The sequence below is a fragment of the Mustela nivalis genome (genome assembly GCF_964662115.1).
Source record: "Mustela nivalis genome assembly, chromosome: 14".
Classification (NCBI taxonomy): domain Eukaryota; kingdom Metazoa; phylum Chordata; class Mammalia; order Carnivora; family Mustelidae; genus Mustela; species Mustela nivalis.
In genome coordinates, this window is record NC_139033.1 from 43,359,505 (window position 1) to 43,380,128 (window position 20,624).

The 20,624-nt window shown below is 51.2% G+C and overlaps 1 protein-coding gene across 3 annotated transcripts in view; it reads left to right on the forward strand.

Annotated features, from left to right (window-relative positions):
- The window catches only part of MYO5B (myosin VB), a 342,993-nt gene that overhangs the window by 186,671 nt on the left and 135,698 nt on the right, over positions 1-20,624 (forward strand). For all 3 annotated transcript variants that reach the window (XM_082699234.1, XM_082699233.1, XM_082699232.1), the window contains exons 5-7: positions 9,273-9,429; positions 15,662-15,805; positions 17,149-17,230. In XM_082699234.1, the coding sequence (XP_082555360.1) occupies positions 9,273-9,429; positions 15,662-15,805; positions 17,149-17,230 (383 nt within the window). The remainder of the gene's footprint in view (positions 1-9,272; positions 9,430-15,661; positions 15,806-17,148; positions 17,231-20,624) is intronic.

The following is a 20,624-nucleotide window of genomic DNA, read 5'->3' on the forward strand; positions in this document are numbered from 1 at the left end:
GGCATCTGATCGTCCTAAACTTCCCCTCTTTCCTGAATATCGTGCATTCCACCTTCTGCACAGCCTGATGCGTCTGCCTGGAATGGTCTCTGGGAACAGATCATGAAGCGCCTGGAATGCTGAAGATGCTGATTGTGTCCTTCAGGCCGCAGTGTCTCCTGCAACGGGCTGAGCAGGGCCTAGGCACATTCAAAGGAGTTTCTTAGAAATAGTTTACCAGCTGCAGTGAGGGCAATGGAGGGAGTAGAATTAGCACAAGACCAGCTACCATGCTTTGGGTGGAATCAGGAGGGGAGGGATGATAAATAGGATCTGGGTCTAAATTAGAGAAAGAATCAAGGCGGTATAACCAGCTTTGCCTGGTGGGGCAAAGGAGAGGAAGGAGTCAAGGGCCGCTCCTAAGATCCCTGCGTGTTGCCGTGTGGAGCACCAAACTTCCATGCCAGGAGCAGAGTGGGGAGCTGGAGAGCATGTTTTGGACCCACAGGCCTGCCAAGCCCGGTGCAGCATCCACGTGTACATGGGCAGTGGGGGCGGGGAGAGGTGTGTGTCTGTGTTGGCCTCGCAAGAGCCACCTGGGTAGGGAGCTGTGTCCAAGCGGCAGTTAGGGTCACAAGGGAAGAGATGGCCTTGGAGGCAGCCTGGAGAAATGAGAGGAGATGCTGAAATGGACCTCCACAGGTGCCCTAAATCTACAAGATGAGTGAGTAAAGCAGGATCTACATAAAGTCAAAGACCTTGAATCTTCCTGGTAGCGTGGCCGAGTGTGTGCGCGGTACAGAGAGAAAGGGCTCTAGACTGGGGTGCTCACACACGCTCCGCTTCGGGGCCCGCTGGACCCGTGAGAAACCGTGTAACTGAGTTTAGTAGTAGAGTATGTGTATTCACTGAGAACCTGTTTCCAGAACCAAATGAAAGAGTTTGGAAAGGTATGCTTACTTGGCGCTAGAGGGCATAAGCATGTGTGTATCGTCGTTCGCCCCAGGTAATGACGTCGCTTAACCAAAACAAGTTTATAAAGTATAAAATCGCTGAAAACCTCTGGTTCTGGTGCTCTTCCTCCCCTAAGCCCCGGGTTCCTGAGTTCCAAGATGTTTGACGTTCGTAGGTGACTGTGGTTAATGGAGAACGCATCTGCAGCCCAGCCGTGTGAGGGGGAGAAGCAGCAGGTCTGAGGGAACCCCTTCCAGCCCCTTATTTTAAGAGCAAAGACATGGGGACATTCCCATTTGCCCTGAGGAGCCCCTCCCCGGTTTTTGGTCTCTCTGGCCAGCGAGGGTTGGGCTTGGCTAAGCGCCCTGCGGTTCTTTCTGGGATGCTGTCCTGTGGGAGGGGAGCCCGCCTCTCTCCGGAACAGCCAGCGAGTGGAAGGGACGGGGTCATTTTGGCGCCGTGTCGTGCTTCGTCTCAGAGTTTATAAATAGATCTCAGGCCCCCGCAGGCTGCTGTGAACCTGGAGTGGGGAAGTGATACCTGGATGTTAAATGCGCTAAGCACTCCTCCTACACTGTCAGAAGGTTCAATTTCATCTTTCCAAGGAGACACTTAGAACTCTAACTGCTGAACATGAGCTAAGCGGTTTCTCATGAATATTTATGACAGCCTTCCTGAATGACTTGGCCTGAGTTGTAGTGGGAACCGGAGCACACAGCCCTGCCTGAAGGAGGGGGTGGTGTGCGGTGTAAGGAATCTGTGCCTGATGGCAGAGGCGCCCAGGGATGCTCGTCAGCCCCCCTCACTCTAGAAACCAGGGGTGCCTTGGGCCTATAGGACCCCTCAGGTGTGTTCCCTCCAGGTGCCCAGGATGTCTGCCTTCCCACATTGAGGTTTGGCTTTCTTGGTGGGAGGGCTCATAGAATGTCTTGCTTGGAGCTTTTTGGGCCAGCCCCTTGTCACAGCAGGATGTTCTCTCCAGTGCCCCCACCTTGGGAGGAAGGCTTTAACCATGGACTCAGAGTGTGTGGCTCTGTTTTGAGTCCAAATCCACCTCCTTGTAATTTTCTGTGTCCTTCCTGCCTCATCTAACTTCCGTCCGAATGTATCTGTCCCCCGGCTTTACTCTCAGTTCTGCACAGAACCCATTTTGTTCCCCCAACCTGATTCTGTCCTTCACCCGACTTCACTTAACTTCTTCACTCTACGATTTTGATGTCATTTTGTTCTAATAGAATTGTGTGTAGCACTAAACACTGATTTTTTTTTTTTGCATTTGAGCTTCTAAAGACAGTAAGCCATGTTACTCTGGCCATACTTTTAGTCCGCATTGCTTGTAAGATTCATTTGAATTTTCTTTGCTTGTTTCCTAGTTAACTCCGTACATGGAACTGATACCAGTATCTTTGCTGAACAAAAATTCTTTAAGATTTTTATTTATTTTAGAGAGAGCGTGCACATATGAGCGGGGGGAGGGACAGAGGGAGAAGCACTCTGTGCTGAGTGCGGACCCCGACGTGGGGCTCGATGCCATAACCCTGAGGTCATGATCTGAGCCCAAACCGAGAGCCAGATGCTTAACTGAGCCACCCAGGGGCTCCAAATCAAAATTCTTAATTATAAAATTTTTTGATCCCTATTTTCTAGTGTAGCTTTGTTTTGTTTTGTTCTGTTTTTTTAAACAGTGGTAGGTGATCTGTGTGGCGATGAGGGTGTGGAAAATATAGAGACCTGACCGACAGGCAAGAAACAGGAGATTGATTATCCCATTAGTGAACAGAATGCATTCTACTGACACCCAGATTTTTGGATGATTTGTCACTAGAGGAGGAAACAATGGAGGGGCTTAATGATGTGTACAGAGACAGGGTGTCCTTCCCACTGTGCCTTAGCCAGGCTTCCCCCGTCCCGTTCGACGATGGTGCTATGTTGGTGGGGGGTGGGGGAGATGTAGTTTTAGCACATGTTGTTCCCGTCTCTTCCTTCTCTCTCAGAGCCTGAGTCAGGTCAAGAGTTGAACCTGAGACTGTCTCCTGCAGCCCCCTTTCCATGGACGAGCATGGAAGGCTGAGTCAGGGCAGAGACCACCAGATTTGGTTTTGTGAGCAGTAAATTGCACACCTCTAGGGGGCACCAGTGGCTGAGCATGGCCTGTATGAACCGCTGTACGTGATAATCCTTGCTGGGGCTCTGGTCCTCACACAGTCTAGGTGCTGGCTTGCCCATCCAGGCCCCTGCATCTGAAGTCAGCCATTGTGGGACTTAAGTTCTGGTGGAAGAGATGGTGGTGGTGAGCCCAGCACTGGGTAGGGGAGTAAACCATTAGTAAATTGTGTAGTGAACGCACTGAAGGCAAGGTGGTCAGGGAAGAGCTTCTGAAGAAGCCACGCTTCCGCCAAGTCACATCTGATCTCTTATATTAAGGCTAGATTTGTTCCAGGGGGAAGTCCTTAAGGAATGCTCTTTCCCACAAGAGTGTAATGATAGCAACATCCCAGCACAGCCCACTGGGAAATTGGGGAGACTCGTGGAAGCCTGTGTTTGAGTCTGGCCTTGGTGTCTCCCTAGCTGAGTACTCAGGGCCTATTTCTTGGCTTTTCTAAACTTTAGCTTCGTCTTCTTTAAAATGGGAAGACTGGCACCCAGTAGACTTATGAATCCTAAGCCTGGGGTGTGTGGCCAACGGTTTTGCGTACCACCTGAGCGTGATGTGAGTAGGCAGTAATTAATTGCACTGAGAAGCAGTAATGCAAGAGCTGCCAAAGCCAGAGGCTGATTGAGTACCAGGCATTAAGAGTTGTGAAGTCAAATAAAAGGAAGTTTGAGCTAGAAAATCTTCAGGCAACTATACAGCAGGAGGGGATAAGGAAGCCCTCTGTGGTTTGAATGTAGCAAACAGAGAGTGACTGCGATAAAGCTGGGCCTTGAACACAGCAGAGCTGGGCTCTCTGAGGGCAGAGGGTAGCACCGGAGGGCTGAAGGGCCAGGAGAGACGTGAGCCAGTATTCCCGTACAGGACATCACGTGAGGAGGGCGTGCTAGGGGAGACGGGCATGAACATCAGAAGGTAGACCTTGTCACACACGTCCCCGGTGGTGATGGCCAGGTATACAGAGAAGGGGACAGTCTGCATTGGCAGATAATGCGATAGGACTTGTTAATGTGGAGCTTGGGGGAAAGTGAGGGACAATGATTCCGAGGTGTGTGGCTATCATCAGGAGGGGAGGCTGGTGCCCCTTACATGGAGAAGGCTCTCTAGGGCAGGGACAGAGAGGCTTTGGGTGCCAGGAGCCCTGGGGATTCAAGGTTAAAGTGAATGCTTGCCCTCCATGCGCCCTCAGTTCAGTGACTAGTGTGTGGGTGGACTGTGGCTGCTAGAACACAGGACAAGTGTGAGGACAGAGGTGCCACACAGGTCCACAGGTAGGGCACCTGGGCTTGCCTGCCACAGCTGGGCTGGTTGCTCTGGAGCTGTTCTGGGGCTTCTCTCCACCAGGGTCACCTGGAACAGAACGGCATCTTCACCTGGAACAGTGTTCTGTGTGACGTTGCTGATTGGGAGGCCACAGGGGACCAGTCATTCTCTGCAGGAAACCCAAACAAGACAACATTTCAGCAGGGTTTCTTGAAGTTCCCACAGTGTCTGGCTGATCAGCAGGGCTTTTCTTTAGTGGAGCAGCCTCCAGTGCCTTAACAGCCATTTGCCTCCACTGTCCTTCCTGGGGACGGTTGGGGGGCTCCAACTGGAGAGGGGCTGGGGATCACCTTGCTCAAGGAGCAGAAAGCCCTGTGGGGGTTCAGTGGGGAATGTTTGCAAGAGGTGGTTTAGCAGTCGTTCTGCCTCTTGGCTAGCAGAGGAGGGGGTCCGGTGTGAGATGGAGGAGCAGCCGTGTGCGTGCGTGCGTGCGTGCGTGCGTGCGTGTGTGTGTGTGTGTGTGTGTTGGCTGGTTGTCTCGTGGTTGCCATCATTCTTCCCGGATGCTGGAGGATGGCTAGAGGCTTAGGAACCTGTGCTCTTGCCCGAGGTACAGGCCTTTGAGGGGCTTTTCCTGTTGGGGGTAAAGCAGACTTTCCTGAAAGACAGCTGGCACCTGAGTAACAGCTGGATATGAAAGCCTTTGGCCATTGTTTTCTTTTTCTAAAGAGAATTCTGCTGGACTTAAGAGGAAACAATTCACTGAAAAGTGGATTGGCCCACGTTGCCAGCTAAGTCCTGCCTGTCATTGGGCTGACTGGACAGAGCCATATATGGGATATGGTTTTGAAGGATATTGGGTAGAATTCCTTACTTAAAAACATCTAACCCCAAACCAGCCCCAAATAACCAGAATTTGAAACAGAGAGCTTTCCCCCACTCATATTTTCTATGAGGACTTTGGGGGTAGAATCCTCCTGTGTCCGAGATGGAGGACATCCTTTGGGGGGTCCCAAGTTACAGCCTGACTTCTAGAAGTAATGAAAGAGACCCAGAAGAAAGAAATGACCCAAAGTCACACGGTAAAATGACCAGGACTGATATCCGTATAAGATGGAAAGCAATAATGTCTTAAAAAGGCCACCAAGCCAAGGATGTGGGCTTTAGGAGATGGGGGAGTCCCGGCCTGCCAGGCTGCCTGACGCATGACGGAGTGGGCTTCGCGGGGAGCAGGGCTTTAGGAGAGAAGATCCGTGGTGGAGGTGAGGTCAGTAGAGGGAAAGCACACATGGCCGCACTGGGAAAGCGTGCGATTTTAGAGACTGACGGGCAGTCCTGCTGGGCTGAACTCCGGTACCGTCATCCCACGGAAGGTATAGAGAGCGTCTCCTGCGGTGAGTGGGGGAGGTGGGCATGTGCTCTGCGGCGTGGGGTGAGGTTTTCAAGAGCCCACGGGTCGCAGAACGAGGCTCAGGCCAGATCCTTAGACAAAAGCCCAGTGTATTTTTTTTTTTTTAAACAATTTTTTTAAAAAGATTTTATTTATTTATTTGACAGAGATCACAAGCAGGCAGAGAGAAAGAAGGAAGCAGGCTTCCTGCAGAGCAGAGAGCCAGATGTGGGGCTCGACCCCAGGACCCCGGGATCATGACCTGAGCCGAAGGCAGAGGCTTTAACCCACTGAACCACCCAGTTGCCCCAAAGCCCAGTGTTTTATCTGTAGCATCATCTGCCACCCTTGTGAGGGGTTTTTGTGTTGGGGCCTATGTTGGAGAGGGTTGTAAATGCTCAACGAAGGGACCCGGACTTGATTCAACAAACAATAGCTTTTTGCTGTTTTGAGTGGGAGAAACCTGATGCGAGCTAGCTTGCGCAATCAGGCCAGAGTGGGGGGATGCATCAGAGGCCTGGGTGCCTACCTCAGGGTGGCCACAAAAACAAAACGGGAGCATAGCTGAGCCTCCTACTCATGAGGGACTGCGCTGAGATAACCAAGGGTCAAATTAGTGAGTGACCTTGGCCAATGTCAGCTAGCTAATTACTGCAGATGAGGTCCCAGTTTGTTTTTAATGCCCATGTTCTGGTTGCCAGGTGTTTGAGTTGGAAGCAAAGCTAATATACATAGAACAAGGGAGTGCTGCTGTCCATCATCCCTCATGCCAGCTTACAGGCTGTGACCAAACAGTGTATGTGTGTACTGTACCCTTTGTGCCCCTAGCCCGCCAGTGGATTAGGGATAGGAGGGGCCCGTGTATGCAGAAGTGCGGGGAAGCTACATAAAATTCTCCAGTTAAAAATACTTGAGAATTGTCAAAGTCAGGGAAGGTGTCAGAAGGTACTTGTTGGTCTGAGAAGAGGTAAATTTACCTGACTTTATCCTACATGTCAACATCACCTCTAATAGCCATCAAATTAGGCCGCAGTTAGCGCTCCTGGCCATTGCCCGCACTTCCTCAGGCTCAACAGCCTTGAATGTAAAGACTTGTTAAAACTTGCGGAGATTTATAACTCTTGTAGTATCTCGGCCACGTGCCTGCATTTTCATCAGAGCATCAGAATTTGCCTCTGCATCCTGCCCATCTCCTTTCCCCGCCTTGACTCTGTCTTTTGAGTTCCTGACAGGTTGTCCTGTCAGCCAGCCCCGCCTCTTGAATTCCTGACCGCTTGCCTGAGAATGGCCTGCTTCTCCTCAGACTTCACTGCCTCCTGCAGGAGCTGCTCTCCTTCCGGAGCGCAGTGCCTGACCTTTCTGCAGTCCCTTCCCAGTGATGCACAGGGCGGTTCCCATCTTGACGCTGCAGGTGAAAAGTGACCCGTGTCCTGGGTCTGTGCCTTCTTATTTGTGCCAGCTGTGTTCGCCTAGGCCAGTCTGCCGTGCGCGCTGCTGCCGCAGGGAACTGGACAGTGCTCACCCCTGGCCCCCGCCGCTCCCCTTCATACTCCCCTAGCATCCCTGTGCCACAGAGCCTGCTTGAATTCCTTGGACAGTCTCTACTTCTGCTTTCCATGTGACCCTCTGCTGAGGAGTAAGGCACAGATGCAGGCTGTGCTCATTATTGATTGATTTTAGGTAGAATGTAGGGGCCTGCAGCCAAACTTCAGACCTGGGGATGCGGCTCCTGCAATTCACTTCTCTTTATTGTGGTTACAGGTGTGTTCTGAAGCTGGCATCCGGCGCAGGTCTGTTTCGGAAGTCTACAGTCCAGAGCTGGAGGTCCAGCTGGTTACTCTGAGTCATTCAGGAGGGCTGTGCTTCTGAGCTGTTTTCTAGAGAGTTGATTATGAAGTATTGAGAGGTGACACCTGTCACGATCTCCATGGTCTGGTGGATGTATACAATGAAAACGAGTGAACCTGGGAAATGCAAGCATTGTCCACAGGCTTTTGGAACAACAAGGGGTCTCAGAAAGCCACTTCTTACTCTTCCAGATACTAGGCAGGATTTGCCTTTGTTCTTGGGTAACTGGTTGTGGAGCCAGTTGGGAAGATCCATTGTGTTTTCCCCATCTTCAACGGGGAACTAGCCCCCTGTGTTTATTCTGATCCCTCCCCAGCTGGTGACAATGGTTTGTGTGAGCTAAGACCACAGTGCCTTTGCTGACATTGAATAGTGGCTCTCGGTTAGGGGTTCTTCAGCCCAGCTACCCCAGTGGAGTCTGCCCAGTGCTCCCACTCCCAGCCCGGATCTCTCTATCTTTCTGGTCCTTGCCTAGTTGACATCAGTGTCATCACACTGCTTTCCTACGTCTTGGCTGTCAGCCCAGATCAGAAGCAGGGCCAACATTCCTTCCCCTGTGCTGATAAGCCACAGTCTACCTGTGTTGGTGATTAGTAGGGTGGGGCAGGCGGCCAGTGGTGGCTTCTCTGTTCATTCTGCTCTGGCCTGCTCTGTCCAGGAAGCCCCAGGAGCTGGTGTAAGTAGTAGTGGGCTGGGGCCAGGAGGGCTGTGTCATAAACCCACCTCCATGCTCCGAGGCTTTCTTATCTGGGAGGGGGTGCTGGTTAGTCCCTGCACTGTTAGAGGGACTGGAGATGAGAGGAGAGGGCCTGCCTTCCCGGCAGTGGATCTGTGAGCTGGATGTAGGTGGCTGACTATAACCCTTAGGAGCGATTCGTTAGCCAAACCTGTGCCCCCATGTGTTCTCGCCCCATGCTTGAACACACACGTTCCTTAGAGATCTGATAGGCTGCTCTCTGCATTACCTGCCTGTCCTTCTGCTGTCTATTTTAAAGGGATAAATATAGATGCATTTTTATCTGGTATAGAGGATCTTCTTTCTGCCTTCCATTTAGACTTACTGAAATCCTTCTCACTGCAATTGATAGCTGTTTTATCTAATTCTGATAAACTTGAAGCAAGATCACTCTGGTGGTTAATAGCATGCCTTTTAGGAGACATACATATGAGCAAGAAATTTGAAACTATCTGCTGGCACGCTGGGCTGAAACACGAGAGGAAAAGATCCTTGTTTTTGGAAAGTTGTAACTCACACGGTGGCCCTGGCTGGGCACGCCACAGAATCATAAGTGAGACTGTGTACCTGCAAAGGCATGTGTGTGACTTCTCAGGATGTGTGTGTGTGTGTGTGTGTGTGTGTACGTGCACATAAAGGAACGGCTGAGGGGGTACTGCCTCCCCAGAGGAAGTGCGGGTGTGACCAGCTGGCCCCATCCCCCTTGCCGAGGGCCCTTAGGAAGGACGTGTGCCTTTTGTAAGCCCTTCTCCGAACTCTCCTTTCTCCTGCTTGGGCATCTTACACAAGCATGGGAGGGAGGGCAGACTGTCTTAACGCTGTGCCTCGTATTTTTCCTTCAGAGAAGATGAGATGATCTTGATCAAGCTCAGGCCCTTGTCCACAGAGTCCATGGAAGGCAACAGAGCCCTTCCACAGCCAGCCACTGACCAGAGCTTTTTCCCTTCCAGAGATGAGAAGAACCAGTCCATCATAGTCAGCGGCGAGTCGGGAGCCGGCAAGACCGTGTCAGCCAAGTATGCCATGCGCTATTTCGCCACGGTGGGTGGCTCAGCCAGTGACACCAACATCGAAGAGAAGGTCCTGGCGTCCAGCCCCATCATGGAGGTAAAGCCTTCCAAACACACTTGGCCTTTCTAGAAGGCTGGAGCTTCTTTGTCCGGCAGCCAGACAGCCGGGTGACCCGCCTCATGCGGTCGCCCGCCAGAGTCCGTGGAAGTGGCTCACGGGGTCCACATTCCTGCCTTTCTTGCAGAGCCCCTTGTCTCCCAGCAAGGAAAGAACGCCAGGGGTGCCCCTGAGAGCACCTATTTGGGAGGTGATCTCTCCTGGCAGCCTCCTTCAGGTCCCTAGTACCGAGTGGAGTGTCCTCTTCATGCCAGCCTTGTCCCCAGACTGCAGATGCTCGAGTGAGCGTCCTTCCATCCTGCCTCCGCCTCCGTAGCTGTTCCCTCCCCTGTCACCAGCCATCGTGTGTCAGCAGGTCCCTGCTTCCCCCCAACCATCCGGGACTTTGAAGGCCTGCTGGATCAGGAGGGTTGTGCGCACGGGCGCGGGAGGCCGGGTTGGGGGAAAGGTAGAGCCAAGAGCTCTGTGACAGCAGGGAGCCTGCTGATACTCGGGAAGCAGTTATCTAGACGGCATGAATAGCCGGGCCTTCTGTCTCTCCTCCACGCCCCAGCCTCAGAGCAGTCAGCACAGGTACAAGGCCAGAGACGTTTCCTAAAACTTCAGTCTTGCTGTAACTCCCCGGTGTCAGGGTTGGAACTCCATTTCTCTCTTTCTCTCTCTTTCCTCCATAAAAACTTAATTCTGATAAAGTAAATCTAAATGGGTATGCAGTCCCTGGGCCAGCTTTGATTTCCTGCCTCTGAAGTAGAGGCCCTTGGTTATTGTCTGGGTTACAGTCTGGTGGGACCCCCGGCAGCCCAGGGCTGCTCCTTGTTTTAGGAAGAAGAGATTGAGTTGAGGCCAAAAGCTGCCAAGATAGTATCAGATTCTCTGTAGTGCCTTGAACCAGGTCATTTAAGACCTAAGTCGCCAAGGTGATTAGTCTTTCAGGTCGTTTTGGAGCTGAGGGAAACGAGAACTTGCCGGGACCTTCCTAGATCACTCTCTCGCCCCACCCCCTTCCTTTACCAAGTGCGTGACTAAAGACTGAGCTTCAATTCCTAGGAATTCATTGTTTTTTGTGGGTGTAATCTGCCTACACAGTTGGATTATCTGGAGAACTTTGATTCTCTAACAGGACATAACATAATCATTAACAATTCAGCAAAAGCAAGTTCATGGAAACTTGGAATTCTATGGAATTCTTACATGGATTGGAGAATGGTTAGTAGAGTTGGAGGCATTTTTACCGAAAAGATAGGAGCAAGAAGACTTTTATTCTCTTATAATGGTTCTTAAACTCAAGTGCATCAAAGTCACCTGGAGGTCTTGTTAAACCAGACTGTTGGGCCCCAGTGCCCCCAGAGTTGCTGATTTAGGAGGTCTGGGTAGGGTACCCCCAGTTTGTCTTTCTACAGCCTACTGATAATTGTTGCACATTTGGGTCTGTTTCTTTACAGGCTTTTCACTGAATATTATAGTCATAAGCCTTTTCTCCATATCATTGAGGATTTTTATGAGCTGCCTTCTTAGCAGCAAACATATTAATATTGTCAGACCTGCAACTAGTTAGTAGCCCATTTGTTCATAGCATTTATTCTAAGCCCAAGGTTGGGGCCTGGCCATGGCCTCAATTCAGAATGTGATGGTGGACCATGGCCTGGCCTGCCCGAGACCATCCATGCACCTAAACGGAGGCAGTTAAGATTGTGCTCTATGATCAGCATCGTGTTTCATCTCAAATGGGAGTCAAACAGGCTCTCAGCTTCTCCTTTGCCCCTGAGTTTCAAAACTCAGGACATTTTAAAGGTAATGTTTCAAAGACCCAGAGTGCTGCCTCTTTTAAGAAATAAAGAAGGTAATTTTTCCGGGCAAAACAGAGAAGGGAAGAAATCTGTTACATCTTCGGTGCCTGGACAAAGTAATTTAAGTCGAGATGAGAATTTAATGAAGGTAGATCACCCCATTATTAAACATGTATGAGACACAAGAGGATTTTTTAATTGATTTATTGTGGTTAAACATACATAAAATTTACCCTTTCACTATTTTAAATGAACAATTGAAGGGTCTTAAGGACATTTGTAGCGTTGGGCAACCATCACCATCATCCATTTCTAGAGCTCCTTAATCATCCCAAACTGTACCCATTAAAGAATAACCCTGTTCTTCCCTGCCAGGCCCTGGTAACCTCTATTCTACTCTCTGTCTCCAAGAATTTGCCTGTTCTAGGCACTTCATATACATGGAATCATACAGTATTTGTTCTTTTGTGTCTGGCTTACTTAATGTTTTCAAAGTTCATGTGTATTACAGAATGTAGGGGTGTCCCCTTCCTTATTATGGTTGGATGATACTTTGTTGTGTGGATAAAAACACGTTTTGTTAATCCATCCCTCTGTGCATGAACTGCTTGGGTTTCCACCTCTTGGCTGGTGTGAACAAGGCCACTGGACAATGGCATGCAAGCCTATGAGTCCCTGCTTTGGGGGTGGTTTTCAAATGATGGAGTCTGTCTAAAACAACCTAACATGTTCAGTAGCTCTTACATCGTGAATGGACTGGTGCACTGCTGGGGATTCAGGGTCCTTTGGCATGGGAGAGGTGGGGAAGCAACACGACACCCCAAAACGTGCAAGATGTGGTTCTGTTGCTAAGGTCTAGAGGAGGAGTGTGTGCACGGAGCAGCCTCCTTGAGCCTGATGTCACGTAAAGGAACGGTGCAGTGGTTTGGGCTCACGACATTCAATTTCTGCCTTGTGCAAGGCGCTACTTTGGAAACTCTGGGTAATTCCCTAGGGCTCCTTCTGTCAGATGATGGAATCTGGTCATCATGGAGATTGTCCCTTGAGTTTTTAAGTGATCTCTTTGAGAGAAGTCTTGGACAGAAACACGGCAAGGAAGCATTATAGCCAAGAAGAACTCTGGGCGGGTCAGAAAGTGTTTCTGGGCCTAGTAAGAGCAGCTTCTGCAGCGCCAAAGCCTGCCTCTTCACAACTTGGGGGTCTAGGCGGGCCTGTGTGTCAGGAAGCCCAGTCAGCTCTGTGGCTCCTCAGAAGGTTGGAGGCAACACCAGGCAGATCTTCCCCGGGGGCCAGCCAGTTCCTGATGACCCGGCTCCCGTCCCGACCAAGCAGTCCGCCGTGCTCCCGCACCATCTCCTCCTTTCCGCAGCCGCCTCCCAGAGAGACCGTCGAGGACGGTCCAAGGAAATGGAATCCCCAGTGAGCTGCACGAAGTGACAGTGGCTTGAATGAAAGGCGACTTGAGGGTGGGTTGGGATGATTCATTCCCGACGCCAGAGGTCTCTGACCCTGCTCCGTGTGAGCTTGCCGGCATCCGGGAGTGGTTTGTTCACGAGTCTGCGCTTGCTGAGAGACTGTTAGAGCAGAGGCAGAACCAAGCCCAGGTTGGAGGGGTCACGTGGCTTCTTGGGGTGCCCAGCGCCTACACCACACAAGGAGCCAGAGAATGCCCCCATCCCGGGAGAAGGAGGAGACTGTGAGGGTACAGTGAGCAAAAATCATCTAAACTAAGACCAGTTACTATGTAATTCGGGGATTTAAGGTTTTTCCTTTTGAGCTAAAGAAACCAGGCCTGCAGCTGTCCACCTGTTCATGTAAGCGTCTGTGCCCACACTCACTCACGCAGCACGTCTCTTATCTCACGTGCAGCACACTCTCGCCGCTCCGCACGTGCACTCTTGAGCCAGGCCAGGGCTGTAACTGGAACCCCTCCTCCTCCCCACTAGCAAAACTCAACTCCCCTTTAAGACCCTTGTCAGCTTACACCCCTCCAAGCCACTCGCTCTGCCGGCCGTGGGTAACTGCTCCCTGCTCTGCGCCTCCACACGTTGATACGTCCCTCGTTGTTGTATAATCCTCGCTCTACGGAAACTACTCCATTTGCTCTTCCTATGTTTGTGCACGTGCACGAACAACAGAAGGTGGTTCTCTTATGTACTGTGTGAATGGTAGTAGATTTTGTCATTTTGCAGCTCTCCCTCAACATCTTTTAAATTTATCCACGAATCATGCTCTAGTTTGCCTATACCGGCTTTATAATATCCCGTGGTCTGAATCCACTACATGTTATCCATTCCCTTACTAGTGGGCATTGAGGATGAATTTTTTCTTATTAGTAATTACAACCTGTGCCAGAGATTTCTGTGCTTACTCACATGTGCACTACGTGTTTTTCCAGGTAATATGTAGAAGTAGACTTGCTGAACTGTGAGGTGCATGTGTATTCCGTTTTACTAGATAGGCCAGTGACTTCTCAGAACAGTGGTTCCAGTTCCCATTTGAACCAGCAACATGGGAGAGTTTCCTTTCCTCAAATTCTCCTTGTTTTGTCGTGTCCGAGTTCCTAGTCCTGGCCCCTCCCCATTTGAGTTTGCTGTTCTCCAAAGTCCAGTGAGGTTACCTTTTCTCAACACTTGATCATGTGAGTGTCTGCCATGAATTTCCTGTTTATACCATTTGCTCATTTTCCATATTGTAACCACTTGGATTACGACTGCTTTTTTCCCTTGGTCTGTGGGACTCAAGGTTAAAACCTGTTTTTCTATTCTCATCTATGATAACTCATCAGGACATTTCCTGAGTCCGTGGGAAATCAGAAAAAATCTAGTAAGCATTTAAAAGATGCAGAACTGCCCGTGTGTCCTTCACACACAGGATCTAGGAGTCCTAGGGTAGAGTTGATGGGTTGGGTCATAATAACCTCTTCTCTTTATGGGTGCCATTACATATTTTTAAAGTACTTCTAGATCTGTCACTTCTCAAAGCAACCTAATGAGGTAAGGAAGTTAGACCTCTCTAGATCAACTGTGATCTCTAGACCCTGGGCAAGCTTTCCCCTAAGCCATCACAAGGAGTGGTGTCAGGTTTGGCAAAGGCTCTTGTTGCCATTTTACGAATTATGGAGTTTGAATATTTTGAAATTTTTGCATTGAATTGTATTCGTTGAAACTAGATGGTCTTTGAGAATGTTCCACAAACCAGACTTTGCCGGTTGTATCTTCCTGATGCTGATTAACGTGTTCCTTTGTCCTCTGTGTTTCCTGTAAAAGGGCTGTAAAATTCAGAAGCTTGATTAAATTAAGGTTGGGTTTTTGGCAAATGTTCGGGCCATCACACCAGGGGGACCTGGATGGGAGGTGGGTGTGTAGAGTGCAGGCGCCCTCAGACTGGACGCGTTCCGCAGTGCAGAGCTAGGCTTGGGTTTCTGTGAGCGAGCAGCTGCATGACTCACGGCCTCGCCGGACTCATCTCAAGAATGGGAATGGGGCATTTTCGTGAGGATGTGTTATTGGGAACTTTAAGCAAGGATTTGCTTTCAGCTGCCCTGTTTGCCTTGTTACAACAGATCCCAGCTGAGCTTGTGTAGTTTTGGAACACCGGGAGGCTCTAGTGGCTCTGTGGCTTGGATCCGGCTGAGAAGGGGCGGAGGCACAGTCTGGGTTTGGATCTTCTTTTAGCCTCTGCGTCCCTCAAATTTCATAGACAACTTTTTCAAGCGTTTCAACCACCTAAAAATGTAAACGTGTGAAAGGGATTAAAGTTAAAATGGTAATATATTCATTACCGATCCATTAGCAATGCGATGCTTTGTAGAAAGTGAATAATCGTGCCAAGCCATTTAGTCTCTTACTTTTTAAATTCTCATCGGGTGTTTTGAACTGTGCCCCTGCAGCTGCATGAGAAAAGGTATCCAGAGGGTGAGGGCTTCCTGATACCATCTAGTGATGAGGTTGGTGTGGATCTTGGTCTCTTTCTCGGAAATACCATTTATCAGTTAGGAATGACATTTTCCTGCTTTGTCATGGAGATCTGATTAAAGCACGGGAAAGTTTGCCTTTCTCACTTCAAGCTGAGAGCTCTCAAAGACTGGCATTGGTTTGGTAAGCTCAAGCCAGTCAGCATGTGATTCTCCAGACCTTTTCTTCATGGTCCCAAGGTGACTGCTCCAGCTGCAGCCATCACCATGCACGTTCCAGGTGGGATCACTGGAAAGAGTCCACCGGTCAGCTCCTTACTCTCACTGGCCATCCTTAGGAGTAAAGGAGGCATGGAATGAAGTTTTGTGTTTAGCTCTGCTCATTGTCATCCCTGCAGCGGAGGGGGGCTCTGTAAGGAAGAGGAGAGAGAGCTGCGCGCGCGCACACACCACCTAGAAACCAAGCAAGCTTTCCTGGTTTTGCATACCTCTTGTGTGATCTCTGCAGGCCATCGGAAATGCCAAAACCACTCGCAATGACAACAGCAGCCGATTTGGAAAGTATATTCAGATCGGCTTTGATAAGCGGTACCACATCATTGGGGCCAACATGAGGACCTACCTGCTGGAGAAGTCCAGAGTGGTCTTCCAGGTGAGTGGCAGGAGTTGGGCCTTTTTGTACTTTTTCCCCAGGAGTGATTGCTCACTTGCTCCCTGACCCACCCACTCCCTATGCCCAGAGAGAGCATCTCCTTTTTAGGATACACTTGACCTTTAGCTTTTCTCTCTTTATGTCGAAAACTATTCATGTGAAGACCATGGACATCAGGCCTGGAAATCTGCTCGGTATTGTTTTGAAGTTGGTACTGTTTTTATATTCAGTCAACAAACCTAATGAGTGCCTGTTACATACCAGCCCTGTGCGTGATACCGGAGACACGGGGACAAGATAGTCCTGTTCTTTGTGGATTTGAGAGTCTTAGGGGAAGGTTGTGGGCTTCAGCTTCCCCAGGAACCTCCTTACTTTGTAGATCCTATTTAAACAAACAAAAGAAAGCTCACTGCTAGGACATCTACTTAGCCCAAAAACAGTCCTCCCCCAGCCCCCTTTTAGTGTCCTGTCCCCGACTTGAGATGACACACGACCCGGTCTGAGGTGGCCCCACACCCCTACATTCAGCTGCCTGCGGAGGGGACATCCTGAACAGCTTCAGCTGCTTCTCAGAGACGTCCCTCTGCAGGCTGGTGCTTAACAAACGTCTAACGAATTTTTTAACCAGCTTTGTTTTTCCAGTTTTCTGTTCAGGATCTCTCCCCACCTCCCAAATTTGGTTCGACGGGCCCAAATCCTCATGTCACAGCAGCAAAGCAAACAGCCTGTTGTGCTGGGTGCAGGTCAGGGCTGCCTGTGGCTCTGGCCAGAGTCTTTGCTGAACACCCCTCAAGCCTTCCTCTTCCTTTGCCCAGGCCTCCTAAAGCCCCGCCCCCTGCCACTCTGACCACCCCCGCCCCCCACCCCATTACCACTGCCAGTTTAAGGCTGGTGAAGCCTGAGTGTCCGCTGTGAGTCCTCCCTCCGTCTAGGACCTTCCGTGGCTGCCCCGGCCTGACCTGATGGGCAAGGGCAGAGCTCTGACTTAGTTCCCAGCCTCCCAGAGAGGACAGGGAGCCTACCGCAGGCCAATGACAGTCTATGCGGCCTGAGCCAGGGAGCAGGGACATCCGTACGAGTGTGTGGGAGTTGGCAGCCCACCCTGTGGAAGAGCAGAGAACGAGAAGAAAATAGGAGAGAGCTAGAAATCCTCAAGCTGGAAGAAGGAACATAACCGTGAATGGAACATCTAGGGGTGGGCGTTGAAGGCGTCAGAGCTGTGAGGGAAGACGTGAGCACAAGTCGTGACCACAGTCATCCACAGGACGCTGGGATGAGAGCGAGTGACGGGATGATCGCTGGGGTCATTGTCCTAAAGCTGTTGGGCTTGTTTCCTCCTGCAGGCGGACGGTGAGCGGAATTACCACATTTTCTACCAGCTCTGTGCTGCCGCCAGCCTTCCAGAATTCAAAGAGCTTGCGCTAAGTATGCAAATGTGGGTGTGCCTGTCCTGGGGAGGGGCTGTGTGGCCATGGGGTACTGCCCGGGGGTGGAGGGGCTGCACAGATCCCTCCGTCCTGGGTTCTTGTCCCAGCCCTGCTTCCCATGCGAGTATGTCCCCGTCCAGACCTCTTTGAGCATCTGTACCCAATCGATAAACTCGGGCCAATTGTCCCCAGGCAGCTTGCCACAGAAAACCATTTGAGAGGGGAAGGGGGGGCGGGATAGTATTTTACAGAGCACATAAGAATTTCCATGCATTATTTTGAAAAATGATCACACTTCAGACAGCATAAAAAGGCCGTCCCACCATGAGGATCTAGAGATTTACCCAGTGCAGCTCATGTCATTGTAGCTGGGGAGTTTTAAGTCCTACTCAAGGATAGAGCTGAAGGGAAGGAGGGGGTGAGTGGCTGGGGCAGGGTGAGGATGGCTGGCCCGGGGCGAGGGGGTGGGGGAAGGGGCTGCTGAGCATTAGGCCCCAGGGTGTGCAGACCTCCCCATAGCTGGTGGGGCACGGTGGCAGTGGGTGGCACCCGGGGGTGGGGGGAACGCTGCAGTGGTAGCCGATGGTGTGAAGAGCTGGGTGTCTAGACAGGGGTCAGTTGACCCTTATGTGTCTGTGAGAGAAACCAACCCCTGAGGCTGTCCACGGCCCAGATCCTAGCTGTCTTCAGGGCCCAGTGCCAGATCGACCTCTGACAGCCCCAGCCCATACCCCTCAAGGCTGACACACACCAGGTAGTTCCAACTTCGGTCTAACTGCCCTCCTAACTCTCTGCTTTACTTATGGATTCCTACCACATTTGGTGCCTGGGTCGTGCGGGTCAGCACTGGGTCCTTGGTCCATGCACTGACGCCTACAGACGTGGTGTGAGGTTCCGGGGATGGAGTGCTCAGTGTACCGATTGTGGGGCCTGCCTTCGCCGAGCTCACGGCCCGTGACCATGCAGGGTGGGAAGGTTGTGCTGAGGGAAGCAGAGCCGAGGTGGGTGGAAGGTTCCCAGGGGAAGGAAATTGAGAACCAGAGGAGGAAGCCCAGGAGGGCATGCTACGCTGCTTTTCTGCTGTACCGGACTCCGTGTTTGCAAGTCTGCCTCTCCCCCAGTGAAGCTGTAAACTCCTTGGGAGGGACGGGCACAAGGCTTGTTGGATGCGTCCCTCCCGGAGCTGGCAGCTCGGGCTCGGGTGTTGGTTTATGGCCACAAGCGACCAGGAATGCAGACCTTTGCGTTGATGAGCTCTCAGGCTCAGGGGGAGGCCGTGTTTGGCCTCATGGATGCGTTGGCTGTGAGCTCCGAAGCCTGACAGCTCCACGATAACGGTTGGGGGTTGGAAACACCAAGTAAATGAAAGACTAGCCAGGGGTTCCTAGTGGACAGACCGCCTTGTCTCCTGCCCCCTCCCCTTCAGCTAGAACATGCTCCTCAACTGAGCAGAAGTCCCTGTGAGTCTCTTTGGCCCAGCGAGGGGGAGCGGAGGGACACTCCATCCGTACTTCCCTCTGCTCTGTTGATGGTGGTCTGTTGCGTGAAAGTGACCTGAGGATGAGATTTTAAAAAGCAATACTCCCATGAATCATGGGTCAAAGTGTAAATAAATCATGGTAAAAAGAAGTATAATGGGCTTTTTATTTCCTTACATAGAGCCTTCAAGTAGTAAGGAGTAAATTCTTTATTTTTCTCTTCCATGGGTATGTGGAGAGTCTTCTGAACAGCCTTCTTGCTTTGCACAGTTGGAGCGTAGCCTCCCAGGTGAACCAGCCCGCGGCGGGGCCCCTGATGGTCCCCTGCTCTAAGCACTGGCCTCACGCCTCCTCTGGGCTGTACACGGTTCGGTGTCTATCTGGTGAGCCAGTTACTGGGGGTTTTTGTGGAGTATTTCTCCTTGGAAATGTGAACTAAGGGGAGACCCACACTGGAGGAGAGCTGTTGCTCTGGGACGGGACGGTCAGCACTGGCTTCACGGGCTGGAAAGGAGAGCCCGGATCCGGGGCCGCTAAGCTGATGGCAGGGGACTGTCTCCTGTTTATGAGGGTCTGGAGTGTGACGGTGACAGAGCTGATTGCACGCCTGAGAGATGATCATCTCGATTGGATTCAGTCATTTAATAGAGTGAAGCTGTGATTGATCCGGGTGGGCCCTGCAGGGATGAGCCCCAGCTCAAGGAAGTTCCCCTGTGGGGCCCGAGGTTGGGAACTAGCAGCAGGGAAGGTGGGCGGTCAGTCTGAGTCAGAACATCAGCAAGGGGCTCCTGGCTTTTGACAACAAAGGGTCTCAGTAGACACTGAAAATGCCCCCTTTCCTCCAGCGGAGAGGTCTGGTGTCCTGCTTATTTTTCTGATGTGTCAGCTGATAGATTTCGATAACGAGTTAGGTTGTGTTTATGGGAAAGCCCTATAGTAAACAACCATCTCCACATTAGGGTGGTCAGGTAATGGGCTCCCAGGCCGGCCAAAGTCTGGGGGAGCCCGGGTAATCCCTTCCAGCCCTATGTTCCTCAGTTTGCCCATCTGAAAAATAGGAATAAATATGTTCAGTCATCCTAACATGCCCCTGCAAAAATCATCAAAGGAAGTACTTTGAAAGGTGAGTGAAAGGAAGAATGATGCTTTTCTTAAGCCTTTGAAACTCCTCTGTTCTGTGCCAGAGCTCGCAGGGGGATTCCATAGAAAAGAGCTGAATTTACCACCTTCCACAGAGACCTGCTGTGACTCCCTCCATAACCATTTGCCTTTTCTGGGGCTGTCTGCAAGCCTGGGGCTGAAGTCCTTCCTCTCCCACACAAGAGCCTCTAGTCATCAGGGTTTGGGTTACTTCTCCGGGAAGCTTTCCCTCGTAAGCTATGGCTGATACCCTGCTCTCCATGCCTGTGGACAGTGTAGTCTGATGGTCCAGCCTGGATTGTGTGGGGCAGGGTTTGGGTCTGAGTTGGGCCACTTCCTAGCGTGCCTGGCAGTGTATACTCAGTGGAGGAGTATGGCTTGGAGCAGAGGATGTGTGGTGGAAAATGGAAGAGACCAGAAAGGAGAGGTAGGTGGGCTCAGCGTGGACCCAGATTGGCCGTGGGTGGGTAGAGCTGAGGAACGACCGTCAGGAAGGGGGTGGATCAGGGATGAGACGTGTGAGAGGACGGGCAAGCCCTGAGTCTGGATGGACATGTGGAGCCTGTGGTTGCTTCACAAAGAGCCTAGGAGGTTCTTTTAGAGTGTTTGACCTCTGGCTTGAGGGCACTGGGGCAGGAGCGGGAATTCTCTAAAAGGCTTTAAATGCGTGTGCAGTGCGATCAGTTACCAGCAGCGTGAAAGTGGATTTGAAGGGGGCAGGAGTGGGGAGACTGGGTTAGTCTTTGGCGACAGTCCCCAGACTACAGGTGTGTG